This window comes from Oncorhynchus mykiss, chromosome 12, assembly GCF_057628025.1.
Source record: "Oncorhynchus mykiss isolate SJ-2025 chromosome 12, ASM5762802v1, whole genome shotgun sequence".
NCBI classification, from domain to species: Eukaryota; Metazoa; Chordata; class Actinopteri; order Salmoniformes; family Salmonidae; genus Oncorhynchus; species Oncorhynchus mykiss.
This window is the reverse complement of record NC_143033.1, coordinates 5711823-5728835: the sequence shown is the minus strand read 5'-3', so window position 1 is coordinate 5728835 and position 17013 is coordinate 5711823. Positions and strand designations below refer to the sequence as shown.

The 17013-nt window shown below is 42.1% G+C and overlaps 1 protein-coding gene across 1 annotated transcript in view; it reads right to left on the bottom strand.

Moving 5' to 3' along the window:
- Positions 1-17013, bottom strand: part of dcc (DCC netrin 1 receptor) — a 584728-nt gene that overhangs the window by 176658 nt on the left and 391057 nt on the right. The window contains exon 12 of the mRNA XM_090191568.1: positions 701-750. Coding sequence (XP_090047694.1) covers positions 701-750 — 50 coding nt within the window. The remainder of the gene's footprint in view (positions 1-700; positions 751-17013) is intronic.

Genomic DNA, 17013 nt, shown 5'->3' with positions numbered 1-17013 from the left:
CTGAAGCCTGTAGGGGCCCCAGCCACTGCAAGCTGTTTTTCTGAAACACAACACAACTTTTGGCCTGTACTAAATCCCTCTGCCACTCCAGGGATCCACTCTGGCATAAACAGGCTGTCTGGTAGTACGGCAGCTCATTCTGGATTCTGGCAATGTGTTTAATCAAGCGTTCAGGTTCATACAGACAGACCCAAATAGCTGGAAGGGGGAAGTAGAGATATTTCTGTCCATAAAATAGAGCTCCTGTGGGTCTCAGAGTGAAGAGTATGTCAACTTTTGAAAAGTCCAATAGTCCAACTCGTCAGACCACTATTTTTTTTAAATGTATTCTGATGGTGCAATCTACCAAAAGCATTGACATTTTACATGGTAAATGATACACATGATATGCATGTGTAAATTGAAAAACATTCCAGGTGATTACCTCGTGAAACTGGTTGAGAGAATGACAAGAGTGTGCATACCAAGTCAAAGGGTGACTACATTGAAGAATCTCAAATATGAAATATACTTTTTTGGTTACTACGTGATTCCATATGTGTTATATAAAATATTTTATGTCTTCACTATTATTCTACCATGTAGAAAATAGTAAAAAATCAAGAAAAACCCTGAAATTAGTTGGTGTGTCCAAACTTTTGACCGGTACTGTACACTTGCACACATTATATATCTTGAATGACAAAATGCATGTACTCACTCTTGACAGAACTACTTCCAAGGAGATGTTCTGTGGAGGGCCACTTGGTACTGTAGAGGAGAAACAGAGAGACGCGTGAGTCTTAAAATCCAAAACAGCGTTACCGCATGTGTAACAGATGTGGCAGTTCAGACCTATTACAGTCCTATCGTGATGAAGTAGACCAACATGAGGAGCACTGAACACTTCATTAACATAAATCTGTCATTCCACTGTAGAGCACTGAACACTTCATTAACATAAATCTGTCATTCCACTGTAGAGCACTGAACACTTCATTAACATAAATCTGTCATTCCACTGTAGAGCACTGAACACTTCATTAACATAAATCTGTCATTCCACTGTAGAGCACTGAACACTTCATTAACATAAATCTGTCATTCCACTGTAGAGCACTGAACACTTCATGAACATAATTCTGTCATTCCACTGTAGAGCACTGAACACTTCATTAACATAAATCTGTCATTCCACTGTAGAGCACTGAACACTTCATTAACATAAATCTGTAATTCCACTGTAGAGCACTGAACACTTCATTAACATAAATCTGTAATGCCACTGTAGAGCACTGAACACTTCATTAACATAAATCTGTAATTCCACTGTAGAGCACTGAACACTTCATTAACATAAATCTGTTATTCCACTGTAGAGCACTGAACACTTCATTAACATAAATCTGACACTCCACTGTAGAGCACTGAACACTTCATTAACATAAATCTGACACTCCACTGTAGAGCACTGAACACTTCATTAACATAAATCTGTAATTCCACTGTAGAGCACTGAACACGTCATTAACATAAATCTGTCATTCCACTGTAGAGCACTGAACACTTCATTAACATAAATCTGTCATTCCACTGTACAGCACTGAACACTTCATTAACATATATCTGTCATTCCACTGTAGAGCACTGAACACTTCATTAACATAAATCTGTCATTCCACTGTAGAGCACTGAACACTTCATTAGCATAAATCTGTCATTCCACTGTAGAGCACTGAACACTTCATTAACATAAATATGTCATTCCACTGAAGAGCACTGAACACTTCATTAACATAAATATGTAATTCCACTGAAGAGCACTGAACACTTCATTAACATAAATCTGTCATTCCACTGTAGAGCACTGAACACTTCATTAACATAAATCTGTCATTCCACTGAAGAGCACTGAACACTTCATTAACATAAATCTGTAATTCCACTGTAGAGCACTGAACACTTAATTAACATAAATCTGTAATTCCACTGTAGAGCACTGAACACTTCATTAACATAAATCTGTCATTCCACTGTAGAGCACTGAACACTTCATTAACATAAATATGTCATTCCACTGTAGAGCACTGAACACTTCATTAACATAAATATGTAATTCCACTGAAGAGCACTGAACACTTCATTAACATAAATCTGTCATTCCACTGTAGAGCACTGAACACTTCATTAGCATAAATATGTCATTCCACTGAAGAGCACTGAACACTTCATTAACATAAATCTGTCATTCCACTGTAGAGCACTGAACACTTCATTAACATAAATATGTAATTCCACTGTAGAGCACTGAACACTTCATTAACATACATCTGTCATTCCACTGTAGAGCACTGAACACTTCATTAGCATAAATATGTCATTCCACTGAAGAGCACTGAACACTTCATTAACATAAATCTGTCATTCCACTGTAGAGCACTGAACACTTCATTAACATAAATATGTAATTCCACTGGAGAGCACTGAACACTTCATTAGCATAAATATGTAATTCCACTGAAGAGCACTGAACACTTCATTAACATAAATATGTAATTCCACTGGAGAGCACTGAACACTTCATTAGCATAAATATGTAATTCCACTGAAGAGCACTGAACACTTCATTAACATAAATCTGTCATTCCACTGAAGAGCACTGAACACTTCATTAACATAAATCTTTCATGTAGACTTATTAACAAAACACTATCATTCCACTAGAGCACTGAACACATAAAGAATATTTCAAGGACAACTTTTTTCAATCTTGTAACATTGCAAAAATCTGAAACCTTTTCTCCAAAAAGGATGCAGAAAAGTTATTCCATGCTTTTGTCACTTTTAGATCAGACTACTGCACTGCTCTACTCTCCGGCTCCCCATTTAAAGCACTAAATAAACTTAGTGCTAAACACAGCTGCTAGAATCCTGAACCAAAAATGTTTATCATATTACTCCAGTGCTTCACTACACTGGCTTCCTGTTAAGGCTAGGGCTCATTTCAAGGTTTTACTGCTAACCTACAAAGCATTACATGGGCTTGCTCCTACCTATCTCTCTGATTTGGTCCTGCCGTACATACCTACACGTACGCTACGGTCACAAGATGCAGGCCTCCTAATTGTCCCTAGAATTTCTAAGCAAACAGCTGGAGGCAGGGCTTTCTCCTATAGAGTTCCATTTTTATGGAACGGTCTGCCTACCCATGTCAGAGATGCAAACTCGGTCTCAACCTTTAAGTCTTTACTGAAGACTCATCTCTTCAGTGGGTCATATGATTGAGTGTAGTCTGGCCCAGGAGTGGGAAGGTGAACGGCAGGGCACTGGAGCGACGAACCGCCCTTGCTCTCTCTGCCTGGCCGGTCCCCTCTCTCCACTGGGATTCTCTGCCTCTAACCCTATTATTACAGGGGCTGAGTCACTGGCTTACTGGGGCTCTTTCATGCCGTCCCTAGGAGGGGTGCGTCACTTGAGTGGGTTGAGTCACATACGTGATCTTCCTGTCCGGGTTGGAGCCGCCTCGGGTTTGTGCCATGGGGGAGATCTTCGTGGGCTATACTCGGCCTTGTCTCAGTTGATAGTCTTTTGATATCCCTCTAGTGGTGTTGGGGCTGTGCATTTGGCAGAGTGTGTGGGGTTATATCCTGCCTGGTGTGCCCTGTCTGGGGTTATCATCGGACAGGGTCACAGTGTCTCCTGACCCCTCCTGTCTCAGCCTCCAGTATTTAGGCTGCAGTAGTTTGTGTCGGGGGGCTAGGGTCAGTCTGTTATATCTGGAGTATTTCTCCTGTCTTATCTGGTGTCCTGTGTGAATTTAACTATGCTCTCTCTCCCTCTCCCTCCCCTCTCGGAGGACCTGAGCCCTAGGACATGCCTCAGGACTACCTGGCATGATGACTCCTTGCTGTCCCCAGTCCACCTGGCCGTGCTGTTGCTCCAGTTTCAACTGTTCTGCCAGCGGCTATGGAACCCTGACCTGTTCACCGGACGTGCTACCTTGTTTCGACTCTCTCTCTCTACCGCACCTGCTGTCTCGCACCTGCTGACCTGTTGCACCGTCTACAACTACTGTGATTATTATTATTTGACCCTGCTGGTCATCTATGAACGTTTGAACATCTTGGCCATGTTCTGTTATAATCTCCACCCGGCACAGCCAGAAGAGGACTGGCCACCCCTCATAGCCTGGTTCCTCTCTAGGTTTCTTCCTAGGTTTTGGCCTTTCTAGGAAGTTTTTCCAAGCCTCTGTGCTTCTACACCTGCATTGCTTGCTGTTTGGGGTTTTAGGCTGGGTTTCTGTATAGCACTTTGAGATATCAGATGATGTAAAAAGGGCTTTATAAATACATTTCATTGATTGATTGATTACAATTTTTCAACAATCGCTTTGGCAAATGTTTTGAAACAGTCTTAACATTCTCTAAACTATAAGTGCAGTTGTCACAACTGTTTAATGGGACATCACGAGTCTATTGCATGTCTGCTACAATGTAGTAACTCAGACAAAAACATTTCATTCAAAGCCTAGTTATTGTGTCGGTAAATTGGCCAACGACACCAAAATGAACAATTGTTTTGTCCTGGTGAGGTCAAAACGTTTAGATGTTTTTGGTTTCGAAATAGTTGTTATATATAAATGTCAGTTTTGTTGACACTGACCGCTTACTGTACTGTACTATACTATACTATACTATACTGTACTGTACTATACTATACTATACTGACTTATACTGTACTGTTCTGTACTATACTATACTATACTGTACTATACTGTACTATACTATACTGTACTGTACTATACTATACTATACTGTACTATGCTATACTGACTTATACTGTACTGTTCTGTACTATACTATACTGTACTGTACTGTACTATACTGTACTGTACTATACTATACTGTACTGTACTATACTATACTGACTTATACTGTACTGTTCTGTACTATACTGTACTGTACTGTACTATACTGTACTGTACTATACTATACTGTACTGTACTATACTATACTGTACTGTACTGTACTATACTGTACTATACTATACTGTACTGTACTATACTGTACTATACTGTACTATACTGTACTGTACTATACTATACTATACTATACTATACTGTACTGTACTATACTGTACTGTACTATACTATACCGTACTATAATATACTATACTGTACTGTACTGTACTGTACTATACTATACCGTACCATAATATACTATACTGTACTATACTGTACTGTACTATACTGTACTGTACTATACTATACTATACTGTACTGTACTGTACTATACTATACTGTACTGTACTATGCTATACTGTACTGTACTATACTGTACTATACTGTACTATACTATACTATACTGTACTATACTGTACTATACTGTACTGTACTATACTGTACTATACTGTACTGTACTATACTATACTATACTGTACTGTACTGTACTGTACTGTACTGTACTATACTGTACTGTACTATACTATACCGTACTATAATATACTATACTGTACTGTACTGTACTATACTATACCGTACTATAATATACTATACTATACTGTACTGTACTATACTGTACTATACTGTACTGTACTGTACTATACTATACTGTACTGTACTATACTATACTGTACTGTAATATACTGTACTATACTGTACTGTACTATACTATACTATACTATACTATACTGTACTGTACTGTACTGTACTATACTATACCGTACTATAATATACTATACTGTACTGTACTGTACTGTGCTATACTATGCCGTACTATAATATACTATACTGTACTGTACTGTACTATACTGTACTGTACTATACTATACTATACTATACTGTACTGTACTGTACTATAATGTACTATACTGTACTGTACTGTACTGTGCTGTGCTGTACTGTACTATACTGTACTATAATGTACTATACTATACTATACTATGCTATTAATATAATAGAATATACCGTACTATACTATACCATACTATACTGTACTATACCATACTATACTGTACTATACTGTACTATAATGTACTATACTATACTATGCTATTAATATAATATAATATACCATACTATACTATACCATACTATACTGTACTATACTGTACTGTACTGTACTATACTATACTGTACTGTACTATACTATACTATAATATACTATACTATACCAGAAGGTCAGCTGTGTCTAGCTGAATGCTTATTGTGTATCACACTGAGCTTTTTAGATACAGATTTCAACGGCAGGTCAAAGTTCACCGGGAAAAGTCCATACTGTAGTACACAGAAAAAAGGACATTTATATTTGTACGTACACAGTACATTTATTTTTTAAACAATGTGTTACACCTACACAGAACATTCACATTCACATGTTTATATATAGTTGATGTCGGGGATTTACATACACTTAGGTTGGAGTCATTAAAACTCGTTTTTCAACCACTCCACAAATTTCTTGTTAACAAACTATAGTTTTGGCAAGTCGGTTAGAGCAATGTACTTTATGCATGACATGAGTTATTTTTCCAACAATTGTTTACAGACAGATTATTTCACTTATAATTCAGTGTATCACAATTCCAGTCAGTCAGAAGTTTAAATACACTAAATTGACTGCCTTTAAACAGCTTGGAAAATCCCATGAAATTAAGTCATGGCTTTAGAAGCTTCTGATAGGCTAATTGACCTAATTTGAGTCAATTGGAGGTGTACCTGAGGATGTATTTCAAGGCCTACCTTCAAACTCAGTGCCTCTTTGCTTGACATCATGGGAAAATCCAAATAAATCAGCCAAGATTGTAGAAATTGTAGACCTCCACAAGTCTGGTTCATCCTTGGGAGCAATTTCCAAACACCTGAAGGTACCATGTTCATCTGTACAAACAATAGTACGCAAGTATAAACACCATGGGACCACGCAGCCATCATACCGCTCAGGAAGGAGACGCGTTCTGTCTCTTAGAGATTAACGTACTTTGGTGCGAAAAGCGCAAATCAATCCCAGAACAACAGCAAAGGACCTTGTGAAGATGCTGGAGGAAACAGGTACAGAAGTATCTATATCCACAGTAAAACAAGTCCTATATCGACATAACCTGAAAGGTTTATCAGCAAGGAAGAAGCCACTGCGCCAAAACCACCATAAAAAAGCCAGACTATGGTTTGCAACTGCACATGGGGACAAAGATCGTACTTTTTGGAGAAATGTCCTCTAGTCTGAAATAGAACTGTTTGGTCATAATGACCATTGTTATGTTTGGAGGAAAAGGGTGGGGGCTTGCAAGCCGGAGAACACCATCCCAACCGTGAAGCACGGGGGTGGCAGCATCATGTTGTGGGGGTGCTTTTCTGCAGGAGGGACTGGTGCACTAGATGGCATCATGAGGCCGCAAAATTATGTGGATATACTGAAGCAACATCTCAAGATATCAGTCAGGAAGTTAAAGCTTGGTCGCAAATGGGTCTTCCAAATGGACAATGACCCCAAGCATACTTCCAAAGTTGTGGCAAAATGGCTTAAGGACAACAACGTCAAGGTATTAGAGTGGCCATCACAAAGCCCTGACCTCAATCCCATAGAAAATGTGTGGGCAGAACTGAAAAGGCGTGTGCGAGCAAGGATGCCTACAAACATGACTCAGTTACACCAGCTCTGTCAGGAGGAATGGGCCAAAATTCACCCAACTTATTGTGGGAAGCTTGTGGAAGGTTACCCAAAATGTTTGACCCAAGTTAAACAATTTAAAGGCAATGCTACCAAATACTAATTGAGTATGCACACTTCTGACCCACTGGGAATGTGATGAAAGAAATAAAAGGTGAAATATATTATTCTCTCTACTATTATTCTGACATTTCACATTAAAATAAAGTGGTGATCCTAACTGACCTTAGACAGGGAATTTTTACTAGGAGTAAATGTCAGGAATTGTGAAAAACTGAGTTTAAATGTACTTGGCTAAGGGGTTTGTCAACTTCCGACTTCAACTGTATTTCTGACATGTAAAGTCATATTATAGTCATATATATATATATAGAGAGAGAGATAACAGAAAATTTGCCACAAAATGACACAAAAAAAAGCAACACTGAAAAGTAGTTCCTTAAAAAACACTTCATCGTATCTCCTCGCACTACAAGTTCCCATCTTCTTGCTGTTCCTGTTGTTCTTGTCTTGCCAAAGATTGTCATCAATATCACATCTGATATTTTTCCTTGAGATGCACCAGGGGGATAAATCTTGTGTGGCGCCACCATCCCCTGCAATGATCGCCTGTGATGTCCTCACAAAACAGCATTCACGGCATCTAACAGAGACATCTGATCTTGTGCCCGATAGTCATACACTTTCCACCTCCATGCTGAACAAAACCTCTTCTATCGGATTCAGGAACGGGGGAGGATGGTGGAAGGAACTCCATTATGGGCAGCAAAACATCTCCCTAACAATGTTGGTTCGGTGGATGTTGACATTATCCCACACAATTACATCATCTGGTCTAACTAAACCTCTTTGGTGTTCTGGTGTCTCTGTAAAGTGTATTCAGGAAGGCCAGGAGAAGTTGGGTGTTATAATGCCCAATGTGTGGAATATGTGTGCTTACACCATTTCTCAGAAATGGCAGTATTGCCCCTACGTTGGCCTGGTGTGTCCAATGAGATTGCGGCCACGTCTACTACCTTTGGATTGAACCCAGCCTCGTCCACAAATACAAGAGTGTGGGTCATTTCAGGTCCTTCCAGCTCCATTATTCTCTATATAGTAACACAGAAACAAAATGTAATGTTAGTGTTGCATATTCTACAATCAGACAGTTTAGTAAACTGGAAATGTTTTCTGTTCTTATGGGAATCGACAACTTCAAGAAGTATATACAAGCATCATTGAAGTACAGTAGAACTCCCTGTACCATGTGCACACCAATGGTTTACCTGGACGTACTGGTAAAGGCCAGCATCCCGGAGTCGCCTTTTCACTGTTGATGTTGAGACTGGTGTTTTACTGGTACTATTTAATGAAGCTGCCAGTTGAGAACTTGTGAGGCGTCTGTTTCTCAAACTAGACACTCTAATGTACTTGTCCTCTTGCTCAGTTGTGTACCGGGGCCTCCCACTCCTCTTTCTATTCTGGTTAGAGACAGTTTGCTCTGTTCTGTGAAGGGAGTAGTACACAGCGCTGTACGAGATCTTCAGTTTCTTGGCAATTTATCGCATGGAATAGCCTTCATTTCTCAGAACAAGAATAGACTGACGAGTTTTAGAAGAACGGTCTTTGTTTCTGGTCATTTTGAGCCTGTAATCGAACCCACAAATGCCGATGTATGAAAAGTTAAAATTATGACAAATTAGGCACATTTGGGCAGTATTGACACAACATTTTTAACAGAAATGCAATGGTTAATTAGATCAGTCTAAAACGTTGCACATACAGTGCTGCGTCTAGTGACCAAAATCTAAATTGCACCTGGGCTGGAATAATACATTATGGCATTTCTCGTGCATTTAAAAAATGATTGTATCAAAAAATACAAAATAACGTTTGATTTTTTCTTTGTATTATCTTTTACCAGATTTATTGTGTTATATTCTACATTCCTTTCACATTTCCACAAACTCCCAAGTGTTTCCTTTTAAATGGTACTACTGCATGTCCTTGCTTCAGTTCCTGAGGTACAGGCAGTTAGAATTGGGTGTCATTTTAGGCAAAAATTGAAAAAATCCTTAAGAGGTTTAAAGAGGTTTTAAAAAAAAATCATTGTTCGAAAATTGAGCCAAAGCGATTGAGAAAAACTGTAAATAAAATAAGTCTGTTATTCCACTGTAGAGCACTGAACATGAATCATCAAATTGAACCCCATTTAAGTAATTGAAGGACATATCCTGTAGAAAAGGTAAACGGTTGAATCAGTCAGAGGAAGGAAGGAAGGAAACAGAGCTCTTCTTCTTTGACTAGGTACGGATGAAGTGGCTGTGTCCCAAGTTGCACTACGTTTGACCAGGGCCCATATGCCTGTATTCAAAAGTAGTGCACTATATAGGGAAAAGGGATTTGGGACAAATCCCTAATCAGATATCATTGAGAACAAAGGAAATGGCGGCATTAAAGAGACTCCACCAGCCTTATCTATGACAGGTCCTTTCCAGCCCGGCCAATGGGCATGCAGGATGGAAACGACCCTTTTAGAATCTTTAGAATGACCTGATTAATTAACATGAATGACGTGTAACAAGACTGACCTTTTTATAGAACTCATCCATCATGACAGCATTCTATACACTCAGAGGAAGAGGCCACTGGAGACCACCATCCTTTAAACAGCTATTATTATAGAGGGGATGGGGGGGGGTCATGAAAATAACTGCCATCACCTGCTATAGGGGGTTACGACAAGAAACATTACACATATATTTTGAAACTGCTTCTGGTTTTGTGAATCATGATGATGTTAAAGGGACAGTATGATATTCGGTGAAGGTGGCGTACCCATAGTCGTTGCAGTCATTGCGCTAACGCTAGTTAGCATTGGCTCGCAAAACTATCTCTAACTTCCTTCATACAGAAGGATTAGTGTCACAGTGGGTCCGTCTCTACAGCGTGCTCTGTCTCGTAGAAGGGGAGAGCGGGAAGTCGTCTGTTTTATGACGGCCGTAAATATCAAAAGTCCTTTCCCCACTCTGCCAAGATGAACGTTGAGATTCCCGTTGTTACCACATTGCACAGTAACTTGAAGGTCACAACGTTTTTTCTAACGTAACAATATTTCTGTGTTCCAACCAGTTGGTCCGTGGGTATTTAAATAATAATCATGTCCAACATTTACTGCATGGTGATATCATTAAAGATGTTATAACGGAAACATTGTAACTTTAAGAGCTTTCACAGTGTATCAGATTTACATCTAAATGTTGTGGAATGTATATGATTAAATATGAAACTATTTGTGAGAAGATGTAATGTGATGTTGGCCTTCTAAACAAGATACTTGTTTAGATATAACACTTTTACTAGTCAGTGGACGAGCCCCGTGAGCCCAGACATCAGGCGTCATGGAACCGCACTCCAAGGAGATGGCTCCTGACAAAATGTTCATTTAGATCAGAAAACATGAAGCGGTAGCTACATGTTGAAATGGTTGGCAACTCTCAAAGGTCAAAAACGCAGGGACTTGAGATCATACTTTGAATTGGCTGGAACTCAAAATTTCAAAAGAGAAGAAGTACTACTCGATGACAAAGAGACCCAGGGTAAGCAGGATGTCTCGAATGGTTAAGAAATCTGCAAACTAGAGTGAATTATTCAGGCTGCAGCTTAAACACATCTGTTCTAAGAACATTTACGAACAGTACTCTGAAGTATCCATATATAACAACTAAAACCACGAAAGACCAGAGACTCTCTGATGATATTATCCAGCAGACGAACCCGGCGATCGCAGAGAGGGACAACAAAAGACTACACTCATAAAGATGCAAAATGCTATTTCTTTTCGAATGAGCGGCTGTTCACGTAAAAACTATTAGCATTTAATGAGTGCAGTTATCAACTGTATTACAGTGAATCTTCTCTGAGTTTCCCGCTCTTGAACAGTCCCCGCCCCTTTCCTTTGTCTACCAAGGAGTCATATCGGCCAACTAGGGACTTTTCTATCATGTCAGTAAACAATGTATGACCTATAGTGTGTGTGTGTGTGTGTGTGTGTGTGTGTGTGTTTATGTAATTCTGTGATTTATTTAAGTTAGTTAGTACATAAATAATTAAGCCAATTTGTATATCACTGATGCATGATCTATGTTAGGGTCCGTGCAGATATCCAAGGGTTTGTGACATTCATAATATGACTGATTCAGTAATAATACATCAATAAGTGACTGTAATCGATAAGATATGAAAATATCGGAAGAGTTCATTTGTGAAATAAATACTCTTTGAACATTTTCCCGTGGTGCCCCGACTTTCTATTTAATTAAAGTAAACGTGATTAGTTTAATCAAATTACTAAATTACACATAGAGAATTGATTTGATAATATAAAGTCTTCCACATTTAACGATATTCAACGCTATGACAATACTGTCCTCAGAGACATTCAACCGTTATCCACGAGTTCATCTGACTAATTAAGCCAGAATGTCCCTATAAACAAGAAGTACTATAGCCATTTCAAGTGTCAATTATTTTAACCCAGTTATTATTTTTTTTATTGTTATCAGTGACAGCTAGATACTATCAAATATAGGATTTACAAAACAGTTTTTTTTGCAGCTCATACAATTGACTGGAGAGGTGTAGTGAGCCTGGTTCTGGCAGTACACAGTCCACAGGTGGTGTTGGGTACTAAGGAGGTTGGTGTCATGGCATGGCATGTGTGAGGCCAGCCGGGTAGGGGTACGTTGGGACCGAACTACCAGAATGGCTTTGGGCCGTGGTGGACGAGTGACTGGCGTGTGGACTGGCGGCATGTAGGAGGCGAAAGGTCATTAATTACCTTGGAGAGAGAAAGGAGAAGCCAGCCGGCAGTAAATAGAGAAAGAGAAGTGGCTGCAGCCGGCCCGGTGGATTCATTACGAACAGCATTAATTAAGCAGGAGGTAGAAAAAGGCAGCTCTTGGGGCTCATTTGAAACATTCAGCAAGCCACAGCTAATGGGATCTGACTGAAGATACTTGACTGCAGCCCTCTTAACCCTCTCAGCTCTGCAATGAAGGTAATACGATGAGACAATCAGGACCTATAAGAGAGTCCTCGGGGCTGGGAGGAGCTGAGAAGAGCTGGGAGGGATTAAGACGGACTGGAAGAAGCTGGGAGGGGCTGAGAGGAGCTGGTAGAGACTGAGAGGAGCTGGGAGAGGCTGAGAGGAGCTGGGAGAGGCTGAGAGAAGCTGGGAGAGGTTGAGAGGAGCTGGGAGAGACTGAGAGGAGCTGGGAGGAAAAGGAGACCCTAAGGGTCCTTTTGGCACCTTGCTCTGAACGGTGAGTGACCGAGAGAGAGAGAGAGAGAAATATATGGAGAGAGATAGAGAGAGAGATATGGAGAGAGAGATGGAGAGAGAGATAAGAGAGCGGAGTGGGCTAGGCTCTGATCTCAGGATGGGGTTGGAGAAAGAAGAAGATATGGATTAGAGTGGAGTCTAGTGGGATAGGTTCTGATCTCAGTGACAGAGAGATGGGGATGGAGAGAGAGAGAGGAAGAGATGGATTAGAGATGGAGTTTAGTGGGATAGGTTCTGATCTCAGTGACAGAGAGATGGGGATGGAGAGAGAGAGAGGAAGAGATGGATTAGAGATGGAGTTTAGTGGGATAGGTTCTGATCTCAGTGACAGAGAGATGGATCTCTGCTCCTCTCAGCCTGCCTTCCCCCAATCCCTGCCCCTCTCAGCCTGCCCCCCCTCCCCCTGATCCCTGCCCCTCTCAGCCTGCACCCCCCCCCATCCCTGCTCCTCTCAGCCTGCCCCCCCCTCCCCCTGATCCCTGCCCCTCTCAGCCTGCCCCCCCCCGATCCCTGCCCCTCTCAGCCTGCCCCCCCCTCCCCCTGATCCCTGCCCCTCTCAGCCTGCACCCACCCCATCCCTGCCCCTCTCAGCCTGCCCCCCCCTCCCCCTGATCCCTGCCCCTCTCAGCCTGCCCCCCCCGATCCCTGCCCCTCTCAGCCTGCCCCCCCCCCCCGATCCCTGCTCCTCTCAGCCTGCCTTTGATACCCTTAGTAGTAGGCCTACATGACAAATAAAGTGAAAAGCCTGCCAGAGCGGCTTGCAGGTTGCATTCCTATCTCCACGACAGACAACAGACAACACATCAGTGGGCTGCATTGTAAATGCTTCAAGCTGGAAAGGGTTCATAAAAGGCCTCTTCAATCCAGGAGAATTACCGCAGAGCACAGTCATAATCCCAGGGTTAACAGTTAACAGTTAAATCAATAGCTTGATGTTAGACAGCCAATCCCAGTTAATTAATTAGGACCAATTGAAAATCTAGATAGACTATCTGAACGACCCAAGATATGAAGACTAAAGGCTGGTTTATACTACGGGTGTGTTCGTAAATTCTTTCTGGAGTGCCTGAGTGAGCTAAGAGTGTGCTCTGGGCGTCCGTAAACTCAGAGCGTTGTAAGATTGTCCGTTCTGACCTAACAGCAGTCAAGCACCCAAGTTAACTGGCTAACTTTCTAGCTACTTCCAGACACAAGTGAAAGAAAAACTCACTGACCATTTTACTTGCCCTAGCAGAGCTGGTTAGGCTGTTTGCATGTTTGCAATACTTATTTTCCACCATAATTTGCAAATAAATTCATTAAAAATCCTACAATGTGATTTTCTGGATTTTTTTTCTCATTTTGTCTGTCATAGTTGAAGTGTACCTATGATGAAAATTACAGGCCTCTCTCATCTTTTTAAGTGGGAGAACTTGCACAATTGGTGGCTGACTAAATACTTGTTTTACCCCACTGTACAAGGATAGATGCTTCTCCCTCTCTGTCATGGATGCCATGATTGCCCTTAGTTTGAAGATGTAATCCAGAGACAGGCGTTTTATACAACATGTGTGTGTTCTCTTTTTGACTCGGTCTGCATATTTGCAATCAAATGCCAGAACCTTCTCCATCTCCTTAGCTATCATAATTCCACTGATTTCAAAACTCGGTCCTCCAGAAATTGTGTACGGTATACCACCGAAGCATAGCAGCTTCCAGTTTTAGATCCAATTAAAGGTGAGGTCCAGTAGCCCAGCGTAGCGTCCAGTTTTAGATCCAATTAAAGGTGAGGTTCAGTAGCCCAGCGTAGTGTCCAGCTTTTGATCCAATTAAAGCTGCATGAAGCCGAACAAACTCCACTAGCAACTTTCTATCATAGCCCACGACTTCTTTCCCGGGAGAAGCAGCAAAGAGGGAACTACAGCAACGTCTGATTCCAGTCAGTCGAAGACTAGGATCCAAATCAGAGACAACATGAAAGCCATAACGAAAGAGGAAAATGAAACAAAACAAAATAGTTTATATATACAGAGAGAGAGAGACAGAGAGAGAGAGAGAGAGAGAGAGAGAGAGAGAGAGAGAGAGAGAGAGAGAGAGAGAGAGAGAGAGAGAGAGAGAGAGAGAGAGAGAGAGAGAGAGAGAGAGAGAGAGTGAGAGGGCGAGAGAGAGAGAGACAGAGAGACAGAGAGAGAGAGAGAGAGAGGGCGAGAGACAGAGAGAGAGAGAGAGAGAGAGAGAGAGAGAGAGTGAGAGGGAGAGGGAGAGAGACAGAGAGAGAGAGAGAGAGAGAGAGAGAGAGAGAGAGAGAGTGAGAGTGAGAGAGAGGGACAAGACATCTTGGAAAGAAACCTCTTGTCACCAACAGGAGGATCGGTTTAGCTGCACGGTACACATACTGTATGATGAAACAGAAGTCAGTTTGAGTAGATCTAACAGGAATCGCAACAGAGCAGGTTCTTGTAGCTATCAAACGTCTCAGAGGTGTACTGATCCCTCCTCTCGTTTAATTTTATTCAGTACGATTTACAAGCCAAAACTGATCCTAGATCAGCACTCCTACTCTCAGACACTTAATACATACAGCCTCAGGTCCTGTACATTATTAGGTCTCCTCTCTGCAGGCAGGTACCTGCTGAACATGTTCCTGGGAGGCAGCCAATAGCCATTCTAGTAATTACATTTCTATGGGGGAATACAGCCCCTCTGGTTGGAGAACACAGCCCCTCTGGTTGGAGAACACAGCCCCTCTGGTTGGAGAACACAGCCCCTCTGGTTGGAGAACACAGCCCCTCTGGTTGGAGAATACAGCCCCTCTGGTTCTGTTTTCTAGAGGATGGGGCCCCTATCTACAGGTAATGTAGTGCAGACTGTTCTCTGGAGGATGGGGTCTCTATCTACAGGTAATGTAGTGCAGACTGTTTTCTAGAGGATGGGTCTCCTATCTACAGGTAATGTAGCGCAGACTGTTCTCTGGAGGATGGGGTCTCTATCTACAGGTAATGTAGTGCAGACTGTTTTCTAGAGGATGGGGTCTCCTATCTACAGGTAATGTAGTGCAGACTGTTTTCTAGAGGATGGGTCTCCTATCTACAGGTAATGTAGTGCAGACTGTTTTCTAGAGGATGGGTCTCCTATCTACAGGTAATGTAGTGCAGACTGTTCTCTAGAGGATGGGTCTCCTATCTACAGGTAATGTAGTGCAGACTGTTTTCTAGAGGATGGGTCTCCTATCTACAGGTAATGTAGTGCAGACTGTTTTCTAGAGGATGGGTCTCCTATCTACAGGTAATGTAGTGCAGACTGTTCTCTAGAGGATGGGTCTCCTATCTACAGGTAATGTAGTGCAGACTGTTTTCTAGAGGATGGGTCTCCTATCTACAGGTAATGTATTGCAGACTGTTCTCTGGAGGATGGGGCCTCTATCTGCAGGTAATGTAGTGCAGACTGTTTTCTAGAGGATGGGGCCTCTATCTGCAGGCAGATACTGTATGAAATGTTCCTGGGGAGGCGGCCAATGGAACGAGTGGGTAGGCAATGTTCTAAAGGGAGCCATCCAATGGAACGAGAGCTGCTGCTGTGGTCCCAGGGGACTGTCTTTGTGACTAACTGAATCTGCAGTTTGAGGGGCGGTGGGTAGGTCCCAAATGGCACCCCGTTCTCCACGTAGAGCATTACTATTTAACAGAGCCCTATGGGCCTTGGTCAAACGTAGTGCACTAAACAGGGAATAGGGAGCCATTTGGCAGGCAGTCCTGATTCTTTAAGAGCACTGGAGCAGTGCTAGCTAATCAGACCGTTCCAACGCGGTGCCATGCCCCTCCCTCTCCCTCCCTCTCCCTCCCTGTCGCTCACTCCCTCCCTCTTTCATGGCGGTGCCATGTGGCTCCCTCCCCCACCCTCCCTCGCTCCCTCTCGCTCCCTCCCTCCCTCTCCCTCGCTCCCTCCCTCCCTCCCCACCCTCCCTCCCTCGCTCCCTCGCTCCCTCTCGCTCGCTCGCTCCCTCCCTCGCTCCCTCCCTCGCTCCCTTGCTCCCTCAAGCTCCCTCCCTCCCTCCCTCGCTAA